At 50.9% G+C, this 14,885-nt stretch overlaps 3 protein-coding genes and 1 pseudogene across 6 annotated transcripts in view; all 4 read left to right on the plus strand.

The window, feature by feature from the left end:
- LOC144246530 (uncharacterized) overlaps positions 1-14,885 on the plus strand; it is a 37,751-nt gene that overhangs the window by 6,370 nt on the left and 16,496 nt on the right. The window contains exons 1-3 of one of the 3 annotated variants that reach the window (XR_014955940.1): positions 57-1,048; positions 1,281-3,888; positions 5,550-7,675. Coding sequence is in view for 1 of the 3 variants with exons in the window: in XM_077784444.2 (XP_077640570.2) it covers positions 1,391-2,311 (921 nt within the window). In the remaining 2 variants the exon portion in view is untranslated. Of the gene's footprint in view, positions 1-56; positions 1,049-1,280; positions 5,159-5,549; positions 7,676-14,885 lie in introns of those variants that run through there. The other 2 variants (XR_014955941.1, XM_077784444.2) reach the window with 2 other exon arrangements.
- Positions 3,777-14,885, plus strand: part of LOC116183119 (mas-related G protein-coupled receptor member H-like) — a 31,946-nt gene continuing 20,837 nt past the window's right edge. The window contains exon 1 of the mRNA XM_085581289.1: positions 3,777-3,888. The gene's annotated coding sequence lies outside the window, so the exon portion shown is untranslated. The remainder of the gene's footprint in view (positions 3,889-14,885) is intronic.
- LOC116183720 (mas-related G protein-coupled receptor member A8-like) lies at positions 7,576-9,814 on the plus strand. Its single transcript, XM_077784340.2, has 2 exons — positions 7,576-7,675; positions 7,922-9,814. The coding sequence occupies exon 2, from the start codon at positions 8,032-8,034 to the stop codon at positions 9,004-9,006; it is 975 nt and encodes a 324-aa protein (XP_077640466.2). The 5' UTR covers positions 7,576-7,675; positions 7,922-8,031; the 3' UTR covers positions 9,007-9,814.
- On the plus strand, positions 11,342-14,849 carry LOC110484930 (mas-related G protein-coupled receptor member A8-like; annotated as a pseudogene). The gene is made up of 2 exons (XR_013340204.2): positions 11,342-11,440; positions 12,720-14,849. The product of XR_013340204.2 is annotated as a mas-related G protein-coupled receptor member A8-like (transcript).

Genomic DNA, 14,885 nt, shown 5'->3' on the forward strand with positions numbered 1-14,885 from the left:
GGGGACCTGAGCTTTCCTCCTCTATCCTGGGTCCTAGAACACTATGGCCAGGAGGAGCAGGGACACTGCTGGGCTCCCTGGTGGAAGAGGGAAGGAGTGGGGCTGTTGGGGTGGGAGAGGGGGCCCCAGGAACAGTCTGCGGTGTTGCAGGAGGTTTCACAGGATTCAGAAGAGGGTTGGAGCTGGTTGGAGGGGCTCTGGATGCCGGCAACCCACATTCTCCCCACTGGAGGAGAGCACAGCCTGACAGGCTGTGCTTGGACTGTGGGAGCAGCTCCATCTGGGAAACCTGAGGGATGTGATAGGATGGGGTGAGGATGGAGAGTGGGGATGGGGATGGGGATGGGGATGGGGATGGGATGGGGATATGAGGAGGAAGCAGCTCACCTTCCTCAGCAGCTCAGCTGCTTCCTCAGCCCAGAGCATGTTTAGGCAATGATCTCAAAGCACTTCCTGGAACAGGAGCTGTTTCTCAGAAGCACCCAGCTGCCTCATCTACACATCTAGCACTGGCAGCAGTCCAGTGCCACCAGCACCACCAGCATTCCTCTACTGCTGCAGGGACAGTGATCACTCAGGGAAGAGAAACGAGGAATGGTAGAAACCTGTCAAGAGAGGGAAGGCAGTTGGAGAATGGGACATTCTGCAGGGAAGGAGGGTTTCTCATCAGGAGGGAAAGAGGAGCCAACCACAAAAATCTTCATTTAGAGCACCTGACAAAAGCCACTTCCTCTGAAGAAAAAAAATTCACACCCAAGAGAAATAACTCAGAGGAACTGAATTTCTGAAGCAGGCAAAGTTACAGCTTTTCACTCACCCACTACCTCATGTGTCCACCCAGCGTTGGGGAGCAAGATCAGGACAGGGCACAGAGAGGAGCCAGAGGGATGGGAGTGAGGAGCTCCTGGTGATCTGGATACTTTCTCCTTCATGTCACTGACCTGGGAGGATCTGCTTTAGAACATGGATAACAAAAGAGAAAGAGGTTCCAGGAAGCACTGCTGATCTGCACAGATCCCTTTGCCTGCTGCTGCCCCACAGGGAACAGGTCAGTGGAATGTTTTCCTTCCTCCCTGCCCCACCTCCCTCTCCTCCAGCAGCTGCTCTGTTCCTGCCACTCTCTCCCAGTGACTCCAGTGCCCTCCCCAGGTCCCCACTCCTCTGCCCTGAGCTTTCCTTCCACATCCCCTGCTGAACAGCCCAACCTACCTGCCTCCCTCTCCCACCTCACAATTTCCAGGGGGCTCCTCACCTGCACATCTCACTACTTCCCACTGCAGGGAGCTGCTGAGGAGCCTCATGGTCCATCCCTGGATTCTCCAAGCACTGACTCCCCATCCACTCTGACCACAGCCAGGGCCACATCCCACCGCTTGCGCAGCGTCCATCCATGGAGGTGACCACCATGTCCCTGCCTGCCATCTCACCCACTGATGGAGATGATCTGTGTGAGGCAGATGTCCCCAGTGTGGCCATTCACAGTGTGACACTGCTCATCTGCCTCTGTGGGCTGGCCGGGAACAGGGCTGTGCTCTACCTCCTCCAACTTAAAATTTGTAACTCTGACTTCTTTGACATGGCTTTCATTGACTTCCTCTTCCTTCTCCTCACATTGCCCTCCACCCTGCTCTCCCTGGTGGAGGACATGTCCTGTTCTACAATCATGCCCCTGCTGTACCTCAATATTCATTACCAGTTATCGGTGATCACCTGCTACTGGGGGCTCTACTGGCTGATGCCCGGTGGCACTGTGTACTACATTGACAATCTCTGGCAGCTCTGCTGCCACTCTGAACTTCCTCTGCACATGTTTAGGGTGGTGGACGTTTTCCAACGCTGGGCCTTCTTTACTCTCTTCACCTTTTTTCCCATGGTGACATCCCTGTGCCCATCACACTACCAGGACCACTGCCAGACAGCTCTCATCTCCATGTACACCATCATCCTGCTCCTCTTTGTTGCACCCATGGTCATTTCCAGCACAGTTGATTTCATTAAGGCCAAGTGGGGCTCCCAGCAGCAGCAACCCAAGAGGCGCGACATCGTTACTGTCCTCATTGTGCTCCTCACTCTCCTTCTCATAATGTGGAATTTCCTGCAGAAGCTCGGTTACATCACTGTGCCATCCCAGATGGTTTTCCTGCTTAACTGCATCAACAGCAGCTTCAAACCCTTCATCTACTTCTTGGTGGGGAGGTGCTGGAGGCCCTGCTCTGTGGGGTCCCTCTGGCTCTCCCTCCAGAGTGTCTTTGAAGACCAGAAAAAAGAAACTGCCTGCAGAAATGATGCCCCCATGGACACAGGGGTCTGAGCTTGCTGATCCCTCACACTGCTCTTCTAAAGGACCCGAGGAGAGTGGCTGAAGGTTTCCTTGAGCCTCCTGATTAAACAATATCCATGGAATCACCCTCCCCATGGTGATGTATTCCTGCAGGAGATGGGAGCAGGAGCATTGCCTTGGGTGATTTCTGGGGGATGCTCTGCAGGAAGCACATTGGAGCATGGCTCTGCTCCTCCCTCCTGGATCCCTATGGCTCCAGGCAGTGCAGCTGGGCTCAGTGCTGTTCCCCAGCTCTATTCCCCATGGAATGACCCTCATAGTCTCAGCCCCAGGGAATGAGCTCCATCTCCTTTGGCTCAGCAGATGAGTTTCATGGTGTTTTCAGGGAGCCCTTGCCTGCTAAGCATGGGGTGTGCTAAGCCCAGGGAACACACCCAGCATGAGATAGCAGAGATTTCCCAAATCCCTGCAGGGCTGATGCCTCTCGATTGCAGGAGAGGGTTTGGGATCACATGGAGCATTCTTCTCCTTCTGTCCAGCAGAGCCAGCCCTGCATTCCCGGCTGGTGGGAAGGGACACCAGGTAGGGCTGCAGAGCTGGGGAGGGACAGCAACATTCCCTTATCCTTTCAGGGGGAACTTGTCACGTTTTCTAATTCCAGAATTAAATCCTTCTGACTAAAGTGCAGGGTCAATAGTGAACTCCCTTGAAGCCTTTGGTGCCTGTGACCAAAAAGAGCTTGAAACACGGAAATTCCTATCACCGGATTCTTGGACCATTGAATTGCACAGAAATCAGGGGGTTATGCTGCTCTTCTGCAGAATGGGGCCATCCTCTGCTTCCCCAGCATCAATGTCCAAGGAAGCCCCTGACCACCTCCATCCTGAGCCTGGCCATCCTCAGGAGGAGCTGAACAATGACTCTGCAGAGCAGCTTCAGCCACAGCCCAGCCTCTGCTGATCTTTGCATTCTGTAACCAGCCCTAAATTAAGTTTGCATTTATGTCTTTGATTCCAATGTGGTAAAGCTGACCACAGAAGCTGTTGAATAAACAACATCCAGGCTTCAGTGCAGAGCCTGTTCCTGGTGAACAGAGTCCAAAATGGCTCATTTCCTTCTTTCCTTATTTTATCCCGTTCCAAAGCCTCTGCCTTGTCCGTGAGCAGGGCAGTACCTGTCTCATTCCAGAGCCCTTCCTAAGGCACATGCATGCAATGGTTGGGATGATGCTGGCAGTGCCAGGATCTCCTCATTCCTCCTGGGAGAGACCTGGGCAGCAGCCACAGCTCTTTTTCAAGGGGAAGTTGTCCCTCCTTTTCCCACTGCCTTAAATCCAGGGGAAACCAATGTGCCAATGCTTCTGGAAAGGGAAGTGAAAGGGAAAGCCGTGGATGGTGAGTCAGGCTTTGGAGACACACATGAGGTTAAACACCAAAGGAGCATTTATTAACAGAGCTGTTAATAACTAACAGAACACAGAGACTTTGACACCTGAGAGGGTTTTTCTCTCCCTGTCTTCCTTTTTCCTGTCCATTGCAGAGTAGAAACATTCCATGGTGCAACCTCTTGTCCAGGGAAGAACAACTCACCAGGGGCTTTCTTTCAAGGTAAGTGCAGGAGGATCATGATCCTTCAATGTATTTTTTTTTTTTTAATTTCCAGCACCTTCCTTGTCTCCAGTGCCACCCAGGCCACTCCCTACCTCAGCTTGATGTTTGCCATGGAATCCTAGAATGGTTTGGGTTGGAAGGATCATTAAAGCAATCCTTCTCCAACTCACAAGACAGGCCACAGCCCCAAACTCAGCGGGAGTTTTGGGGAAAGCCTTCCAGGGGCCTTCCCAAACAGCTGCATACTCGCCTGCACAACAAAACTCAGTGTGAAGCCTCCACAGGGTATTCCCATATGTCAGGAGATGCTGGAGATGGACAGGATCTGCCCAGAAATCATTCTGCACTGCTGTGCCGAGATTTCTTATCCACTTGCATGCTGTTTTTCAGCAAACAAAACAAGAAAATCCAGAGAGAAAAGCTCTCAGCTTGGTGACTCAATTTTACAATTCCACAGGGTAATAAGGTTCAATTCTGAGACAGAGAAAGCTTGGCCCTGTGGAACAGGAAAGACTCAATGCAGTGATTTCAAAGCATCAGGTTTCCTGGGTGCCACTTCCTACAGCAGAAGGGTTGGAATGAAATGATCTCTAAGGTTCCTTCCAACCCAAACCATTCCATGATGATTCCTCACGTCATTCCACATCCATTCCAGGCAGGAGTTCCCCTGCTGTACACAGCACCAGCTTGACAGAGCTCAAGGAGCATTTCCACAATGCTCTCAGGCACAGGATGGGATTGTTGGGATGTCCTGTGCAGACAGGGGCTCAGCTCCATGATCCTTGTGGGTTCTTTCTAACTCTGGATATTTTATGGTTCTATATTATGATGCCTCTATTTCATGATGACTCCACTTCATGATGATTCCACAGTCTTGTCCCCATTCCTTGGCTCTGGCACATCCTCAAAAGGCCTCTGGAAGGCAACACTAACAGAGGGGGTGAATTCTTTTGCACAGCTCCCAGCCAGGAAGTAAATCAGAGGGCGGGCACTGCTGTTGGCCAAGGAGCAGGAGCACAGCCCCATTCCCACCATTCCACACAGGCACAGCAGCAGCAGCAGCGTGGCAGGCACTTTGCTCCAGTGCCTGTTGTCACTCTCGCTCCAGTTGTCGTGGTTCTCCTCATTCCAGATTCCTTTGGATGCCTTCCCACCGGGCTGGCTCCAGCAGGCAGGGCTGGCTCCCTCGCTGGCAGGGGACAAAGTGCTCATTGTGACACCTCTGCTGCTTCTCCTTGGCCTCACACAACTGGAGGGCTGACACAGAGTCATCCTAGCAATGCTGCTGTGTCCCAAACGTGGCTTTTCCCATCTTTTCCTACTCACAGCTTCCATGGGGAGCAGCACAGGGAGAGGCGAGGGACAGGACAGATGGCAAGTAGGATGTGGGAGCCTGGTCTGGTGTGCTTGGCACAAAACCCAGGGCGATACCTCATTCCTGGCTGTGGACAGGACAGAGCTGGAGGAGGAAAACAATTGGAGAAGGAAAAGATTGCCCACAGAGATAGCAGAGAGCAAATGGCTTTGGGATGGATGTGACCTGGACTCTCAGGTGTCTGTTGAGATCACTGAGCTGCTGGAGGATTCCTACATCAGGACACTCCTTTGAATATTCCCTCCATTTTCCCACAGTATTTATCACTTTTAATTCCCTACAGATCTCAATTCTCCCCCCAAAATTCATCACCAGGCTCCACCCAATGTGGAGCCACTGATTAAGCTGAACGAGAAGAGTCTGACCTTGTTTCCTCTCGCAGCCTGGAGAACTTCACCGCAGTGCACTCACATCTCCTCACACACCCCAGCTGCTGTCCCTGGGGTGGGATCTTCAGGAGCTTCCCTGGAATGGTCACTTGGGAAAGGGGAGCGAAGCCCGCGGGGCGAGCCTGAGCAGCGTCCGGCGCGGGCTCTGTCCAGCTCCTGCCACAGCCCCCTGTTCTCCGTGCTGCCTCGTGTTCTCCAGGGCTCTCACAAACAGGGAACTAGTTCAGAGCCTGGGACGGGATCAGGGCTCTGCTTCCCATCTGCTCTTCACTCTGTCCAGGAACTGAGGAGCAGGAGAGAGCCTCAGCAAGGAGACCTAAGGGAAAAGCAGTTTGTCTCCATGTCACCTTCCTCTTCTGTTTTTAAAGCAACTCCAGTCCCAAAATCTTGTCCTTTTAATTGTCTGAACTTGCCACATCTCCTTCCTGGGGTGGCTCCTTAGGACCCTGCAATATAAATGTCCTGTGAATCTTTGGTTTCTGGTCCAAATTCCGTTTTCCCACTTGTATACTGCAATTTCAGTGGCACTGTACCTTCACCATGCAGTTTCCAAGAGGATTCATGCAATAATCAATTCTGTGACTGAGATGGAGCACAGGAGCTCAGCAATGTCATTTCTGCTGAGGAGAGGTAAATCAATGCTTCTCTCTTGGCTTTATTTCTGAGAAAATTGTAATTCTGAGAAGGTTTCCCCTGAGTCATCTTCCACACTCCCTTGGCAGTCAGACTGCAGCCTACAGGGAATTCCAAGGAACTCCTAGAAAGCTGAGGTGAGATGATGCCAACCCAGGCTGACATGTGCCTCAGGGATTTGGGATGCTCCTGCTGGAAACTGCTGGCCCTGGGACCAGAACTGTCACCTCTCTTCCCTGCTGACACTATGTTTGTGTCCCCAGCTATGGAATCTCACATCTCCCACAGCCCAGCCCTTTCAAGGGCAAACACTTCATGATCCAGGAGATGATGGGGCTCCAGGAGAGGTGGAGAGGGACCTTGGACAAGGGCATGGAGTGACAGGACAATGGGGAACAGTTTCCCACAGACAGAGGATGGGTTCAGATTGGATATTGGGAAGGAATCCTTCCCTGTGATGGTGGTGAGGACCTGGCACAGGTTGCCCAGAGGGATGAGGTCAGGTAAAAACAAACTAATGCTGCCATGTCTGACAAGTATGAGGATGAGCCCTAATGAAGGGCTGGAAAGAGGATCACAGCACCCTAAAATCTGGTCCCTAGTAGCTTTCATTGCACCATCAAGGGGATTGGCAATAATGAGGGTGGGCTCTTAAGTGCTGGTAACTTGGCTGCAAGCAGTTGCTGTCCTTCTTTTGGGCTGCGAGAACCTGCTTTGGAATTACAGAAATGGGAATGCTTGACTCCATTGTGGTCCTTTGGGCCCAGGGGAGGTTTTGGCAATGATTCTAGAGCTGTTCCCAGAATGGGAGTTGTTTCTTAGAAGCACCAAATGCCTCAAGAGCACTGCCGGCACTGCCGGCACTGCCAGCAGTCCAGTGCCACCAGCACCACCAGCAGCTCTCTGCTGCTGGAGGGAAAATGACCCCTCAGGGTAGGGAAATGAGGAATGGTAGAAACCTGTCAGGAGAGGGAAGGCAGTTGGAGAATAGGATATTATGCAGGGAAGGAGTGGTTCTCATCAAGAGGACCATGGAGCCAGTTGCAAAATTCTTCACTTGGACATTTAAACAAAGCCACTTCCTCTATGACAAAGAAAAAAAATTCAAGATAATTGAGGGAATGGAGCTCTGATGCAGCCAAAGCTGTAAAACCACTTCCACCTGCCCTATGACCCCACTAAGCCTTGCAAAAGGACAGGACAGGCCACACAGAGGAGCCAGCAGGACAGCAGTGAGGAGCTCCTGGTGATCTGGGCACTTTCTCCTTCATGTCACTGACCTGGCAGGAGCCGCTTTAGGACATGGATCCCAAAGGAGCCAGAGGTTCCAGGAAGCACTGCTGATCAGCACAGACCCCTTTGCCTGCTGCTGCCCCACAGGGAACAGGTCAGTGGAATGTTTTCCTTCCTCTTTATCCCAAACTTCCTCTCCTCCAGCAGCTGCTCTGTTCCTGCCACCCTCTCCCAGTGACCCCAGTGCCCTCCCCAGCTCCTCCCTCCTCTGCCTTGAGCTTTCCATCCACACCCCCTGTCGAACAGCCCAACCTTACTGCCTCCCTCTCCCAGTCCACAATTCCCACTGCTCTCCACCCCTGCACATCTCACTCATCCCACTGAATCCTTCCCACTGCAGGGAGCTGCTGAGGAGCCCCATGGTCCATCCCGGGATTCTCCAAGCACGGACTCCCCATCCACTCTGACCACAGCCAGGGCCACATCCCACCGCCTGCCCAGCGTCCATCCATGGAGGTGACCACCATGTCCCCACGTCCTGCCTCACCCACTGAAGGAGATGATCTCTGTGAGGTAGATGTCATCACCGTGGCCATACACAGTGTGACACTGCTCATCTGCCTCTGTGGACTGACTGGGAACGGGGCTGTGCTCTGCCTCCTCAGCCTGAAAACTGGTAATTATCGCATCTTTAACCTGGCTGTTGCTGACTTCCTTTTCCTTCTTTTCACAGTCCCCACCAGCCTTCTCTTCCTGGTGGAGGACGTCTCCTGCATTCCTATCTTGCCCCTGCTGTACCAGCATTTCTTTTTCCAGCTCTCCGTAGTCTCCTACTACTGGGCATTATTCCAGCTGATTCCCATCAGCAATGTGCTGTATACGTACAAGCTCTGCAAGCTCTGCTGCCGCTGCAACCTTCCTAAGCGCCTGTGGTTGGTGGTTGGAAGTGTTCAATACTGGGCCTTCTTTGCTCTCTTCACTGTCATTCTCACGGTGACATTCCTGTGCCCATCACATGAGCAGGAGCACTGCTGGGCAGCTCTCATCTCCATGTACACTGTCATCCTACACCTCTTTGCTGCACCCGTGGCCATTTCTTTCTCAGTTGACTTCATTAGGGCCAAGTGGGGCTCCCAGCAGCAGCAACCCAAGAGGCGCGACATCGTTATCCACCTCACTGCCCTGTTAACTCTCCTCCTCAGCTTCTGCCATTTCCTGCAGCAGCTCGGTTACATCACTGTGCCATCCCAGTTTTTTTTCCTGCTCACCTGCATCAACAGCAGCATCAAACCCTTCATCTACTTCTTAGTGGGGAGTTGGAGGACAGGCAACTCCAGGGGGAGCTTCATGGGGCACTGCTCCACGGTGAGCTGCTGGAGGCACTGTACAGTGGAGTCTCTCAGGGACTCGCTCCAGAGGGTCTTTGAGAAGCAGAAAGAAGAAACAGCCTGCAGAAATTATGTCACTAGGGACACGGGGGTCTGAGCTGGTTGATCCCTTCCACTGCTCTTCTAAAGGACCCCAGGAGAGTGGCTGAAGGTTTCCTTGAGCCTCTTGATTAAACAATATCCACAGGATCACCCTCCCAATGGTGGTGTATTCCTGCAGAAGAAGGAAGCAGGAGCATTGCCTTGGGTGATTTTTGGGGGATGCTCTGCAGGAGGCACATTGGAGCATGGCTTTCCTCCTCCCTCCTGGATCCACACGGCTCCAGGCAGTGCAGCTGGGCTCAGTGCTGTTCCCCAGCTCTATTCCCCATGGAATGACCCTCACGGCCTTGGAGCCAGGGAATGAGCTCCATCTCCTTTGGCTCAGCAGATGAGTTTCATGGTGTTTTCAGGGAGCTCTTGCCTACAAAGCATGGGATGTGTTAAGCCCTGGGGACACACCCAGCACGAGGCATCGGAGATTTCCCAAATCCCTGCAGGACTGGTGCCTTTCGATGGCAGGAGAGGGGTTGGGATCACATGGAGCATCCTTCCCAATCTGTCTGGCAAAGCCGGCCCTGCATTCCCAGCTGATGGGATTCCCAGCTGATGTTGACAGCAGCACTGCAGCTGAGGCAGCCAATGGGTGCCCTTATTCTGTTAAGTTCCGTGCGGCCTCGGTTTGGTTTCAGTTATGTCAGATTGAGATTAAAGGTTTAAAATCGGCCGATTTTTACCAAAAAGTGATCTTATTTGGATGCATTAGAAGGTCCGTGTTGCTTTCTCCAACTGCTACACAAATTGAACACAGAATTTCTTGAATAAACAACATCCAGGCTTCAGTGCAGAGCCTGCAAATCCTCAAATCTTGTATTCTGAACTGCTTGAACTTGTCCCATCTCATTCCTGGGGTGGCTCCTTAGGACCCTGCAATATACATGTCCTGTGAATCTTTGATTTCTCATTCAAATCCCATTTTTCCACTTATATGCCTCAATTTCAGTGGTATTGGACTTTCACCATGCAGTTTCCAAGAGGATTCATGCAATAATCAACTCTGTGCCTGAGACAGAGCACAGGAACAGCAGAGGGATGACTTAGGATTTCAGCAATGTAATTTCTGCTAAGAGGCAAATCAATTATGCTCTTCTGGATTTAGTCCTTAGAAAGTTCCAGTTTTGCAACTTGAGTCATCTTCCACACTCCCTTGGCAGTCAGACTGCAGCCTACAGGGAATTCCAAGGAACTCCTAGAAAGCTGAGGTAAGATTATTCCTACCCTGACACGTGCCTCAGGGATCTGGGATGATCCTGCTGGAAACTGCCGGCCCTGGGACCAGAACTGTCACCTCTCTTCCCTGCTGACACCATGTTTGTGTCCCCATCTATGGAATCTCACATCTCCCACAGCCCAGCCCTTTCAAGGACAAACATCATGATCCAGGAGATGATGGGGCTCCAGGAGAGGTGGAGAGGGACCTTGGACAAGGGCATGGAGTGACAGGACAATGGGGGAATGGCTTCCCACAGACAGAGGATGGGTTCAGATTGGATATTGGGAAGGAATCCTTCCCTGAGAGGGTGGTGAGACCCTGGCATAGGTTTCCCAGAGGGGTGAGATCAGGTAAAAACAAACACAAATACTGCCATGTGTGAGGAGGAGAAGGAGGAGGATGAGCCCTAATGAAGGGCTGGAAAGAGGATCACAGCACCCCAAAATCGACTCCCTGGAAGCTTTTATTGCACCATCAAGGGGATTGGCAGTAATGAGGGTGGGCTCTGAGTGCTGATAACCTGGCTGCAAGCAACTGAGTGCTGTCCTTCCCTTGGGCTGTGGCAGCCTGCATTGGAATGACAGAAATTGAATTCTCAGCTCAGTTTCATTTCTTGGGGCCAGGGAAGGTTTTGGCAGTGATCCCAGATCTCTTCCCAGAATGGGAGTTGTTTCTGAGAAGCAGCCAAATGCTTCAGCAGTGCTGTGAGCACTCGCAGCACTGCCAGCAGCCCAGTGCCACCAGCACCAGCAGCAGCTCTCTGCTGCTGGAGGGAAAATGACCCCTCAGGGTAAGGAAATGAGGAATGGCAGAACCTGCTGAGAGAGGGAAAGCATTTGGAGAATGCCACATTCGGAAGAGTGTTTCTAGTCAGGAGGAAATGAGGAGCCACTCAAAGAAATCTGCATGTTGAGATATTTCCTCTCTGGCAGCAAAAACTTCAAGACAAACAACTCCGAGGAAGTGAAATTCTGACGTAGCCAAAGATTAAATTTCCGATTCTCCCGCCAAGCCTTGCGAAAAAACTGAGGGACAGGGAACAGAGAGGAGCCAGCAGGACAGCAGTGAGGAGCTCCTGGTGATCTGGGCACTTTCTCCTTCATGTCACTGACCGGGCAGGAGCCGCTTTAGGACATGGATCCCAAAGGAGCCAGAGGTTCCAGGAAGCGCCGCTGATCTGCACAGACCCCTTTGCCTGCTGCTGACCCACAGGGAACAGGTCAGTGGAATGTTTTCCTTCCTCCCTGCCCCACCTTCCTCTCCTCCAGCAGCTGCTCTGTTCCTGCCACCCTCTCCCAGTGACCCCAGTGCCCTCCCCAGCTCCTCTCTCTTCTCCTGTGCTTCCCAAATGCATCCTAATGCAGAAATGGGCCAGAAGAAACTTTCTAACATAAGGAAAAGCATGAGGAAGCAAAAATTCTTTACCTGCACAAGACACTGAAAAATCTCTTCTTGTATGTGAGACTTTACAACAGAGTATTAATACATTGTAGGCATTAATAAGTGTTGCTTATCTAATGCATAAACACCATTTTCCTAGAACTCATTTCCATGCATCCACCTCATCCTAGAAATCCTTTTATGATCCTGGAGGTTTATTAAGAGGGGTCTCTCTGGTGGTCATATTCAATGAATGCTGCCATATTAAAGGTGACTTTGCCTTGAACTTTTCCTCTGGCCATGCACTGTTGCTTCTTGTTCCAGAACTTGCCCCAAAACCCCTAAAGGCCTCCTTCTCTGTTTCTGCACTGGTTCCTGCCATGTTTGTCATCCTGTCTGCCAGCTATTACATCCTGTGAGAAACAGCCATCCACTGTTTAAAATTTTTAAACGTTTATTAAACCTTAACAAAAAAACACAGCAAAAGGACTGAATAAGGAGAAAGAGGTTGGGAACTTCCCTCCTGGCTGCCTAACATGTGGCTGGCTCATGTTCAGGATGGATGCTTCACCTTTGATACCGTGGTTGGATTGCATCAGCTAACCCTGCCCCCCCCGCCAAAATCTGTCAGTCAGCTCTTCTTTGCTGTTTATTGCTGGAGCTTGCTTTCCTGCAGCTTCTTTGGAGGGTAAGTTGTTCTCATGCTGCACACCCCCACCCCAGCAACAAGCTTTTGTGCAGGCCTTCTTTCTACCTGTCCTAGATGACTCAAGATCTCTGATGGCAACAGTACAGAGGGGGGAAAGCGGACTATGGGGAGAACAGGGGGCAGCTAAACAACAGACTAAATAACATAATTATACCTCAATAAAGCTTCTCTTAATATTCACACAGTATTCATCCCTTAACTGCCAGAGCAAATCATCTCATGATCTGTCTATAACACATCCTTTTAAATTCTGGCCACTTTTGAACGACTTCAGAAGAAGTGAAAATGCTTTTTCTCTATGATATTTTTCAGCCTCCTGCCAAACAGCCCAACCCTCCCACCCCACCATTTCCACAGCTCTCCACCCCTGCACATCTCACTCCTCCCCACTGAATCCTTCCCTCTGCAGGGAGCTGCTGAGGAGCCTCATGGTCCATCCCTGGATTTTCCAAGCACGGACTCCCCATCCACTCTGACCACAGCCAGGGCCACATCCCACCGCCTCCTCAGCATCCATCCATGGGGATGAGAACCATGTCCCCCCCTGCCATCTCACCACTGAAGGGGACAGTCTGTGTGAGACAGATGTCCCCAGCGTGGCCATAGACAGTGTGACACTGCTCTTCGGTGTCTGTGGGCTGGCCAGGACCAGGGCTGTGCTCTGGGTCCTCGGATTCTGCATCCAGAGGGACACCATCAAACCCATCACTGCCTGCATCCTTGGCCTGGCCATCATCAACTTCCTCTTCCTCATCTTCATGGTCCCCTCTGCTCTGCTCTTCCTGCTGGAGGATTTGTCCTGCTCTGCCATCATGTCCCCAGCATACATAAGCTTCCTTTTCCTCCTCTTGCTGATGTTCTACCATGTAGGGCCGTACCGGCTGGCAGCCATCAGCATCGTGAGGTGCAGGTGCATCCTCTGCCCACGTGGGCTCTTCTGCCACCTTCCCCAGGACCTGTCAGGGGTGCTGGTGAGTGCCGTGCCCTGGGCCCTTTGCATCACTGCCATCGCTGCCATCGCTGCCATTTCTGTGGTGACTTCCCTGTCCAAGTCACAGGAACACAAGCTCTGCTGGGGGCTCTCATCTCCCTCTACATCCTCTACCTCCTCGTCTTGGCTCCATCCGTGGTTATTTCCAGCACAATCCCCTTCATTCATTTCAAGGGTAGCTCCCAGATGCAGCAATTCAAGAGGCTCAACATCATTGTCTTCCTCGCTGTGCTCCTCACTTTCCCCCTCAGTCTCTGGAATTTCCTGCAGCAGCTCGTCTGCACCACTGTGTCTCCCAGGTTGTTCTGTTCACTGCATGCACAGCAGCATCAACCCCTTCATCTTCTTCTCAGTAACAAAGTGCTGGAGGTGCTGCTTCATGGAGTCCCTCAGGGAGTGCCTCCAGAAGGTCTCTGAGGAGCCAGAAGGAAACTCTGCCCACAGGAATGATGCCAGCAGGGACACAGGGGGGCTGAGCCTGTTAAACCCTTTAGCTTCTCCTATGCAGGACCATGGGGCAGTGGTTGAGAATTTCCTTGAGCCACCAGATTATTAAATATCCATTATATCACTCTCCTCTGTATTCCTGCAGGAGAAGGTAGCAGGGACATTGCAAAGGCCATGTGTGAGAAATGCTCTGCAGGAATCACATTGGAGCATGGCTTTGTTCCTCCCTCATGGGTCCTAGAGCACTGTTCCTCAAACAGATCCTTCCCAACAGGACTGTGATTCCAAAATTCCCCCTGGCACCTGGGTCCTGCATCCCTCTGAGGTCTAATATCAATAAACAGCACCGTGAACCCTGAGCTCCTTTGCCCCCTCTGCCAGCGCTTCCCGGCTTCTCCTGGCTCCTGCTGCCAGCCAGGAATGTGGCTGGAAGGAAGGGACAGAGAGGTTATTAGCCAGGAATTTTGTGATTGTTTCGAAATTTCATAGTGAACTATGTTTAATTACTCAGAGCACATTTGACTATGGTTTTTTAGCTGGTTTTGATTTAGATTTGTGTTGTCTGAGTGTCAGTAGAAAACTTTGTGATCAGTACCCCTTAGAGAACTTACTCAATAGTTGGAGAACAAAATTCAATAAAGTATTTTTTAACAGTTAACATATAACTAGAAATTAATTGAACATCATAGAATGAGAATGATATCTTGAGGGAATTAGGAATTCAGAGGCCTGAACACACCGGAAGACTTGATTCATAAATTGCAAGAGATAAATTGCAATGGCAATAAGAGAGCCATTTCCTAAGCTTGTAAACCTCAGAAAACTTAATCAATGGTAACTGTCTAACCAAGACATCAAAGTTAATAAAACATTTTTTAGCTGGGAAAAAAAAAAAAAGAGGTTATGTATTAAACTAAGAGAGACAACATATTTTGGTAGTAATTAAAAGAAACAAAACACTCATACCATGAAATAATAAATTGGGAGCACTTTTGGAGTATGTATAAAAAAGTCTTGGCTATTACGGTGCATAAAAATGCCTGAAAAATGTTGTTTCTTTGAACATGTCTATGATAAAAAAAATTTCCAAAAAGCTCACAATTTTGACTCAAAATTGTAACTAGTCTATAATGCTTT

Source organism: Lonchura striata, chromosome 5 (assembly GCF_050655825.1).
Source record: "Lonchura striata isolate lonStrDom1 chromosome 5, ASM5065582v1, whole genome shotgun sequence".
NCBI classification, from domain to species: domain Eukaryota; kingdom Metazoa; phylum Chordata; class Aves; order Passeriformes; family Estrildidae; genus Lonchura; species Lonchura striata.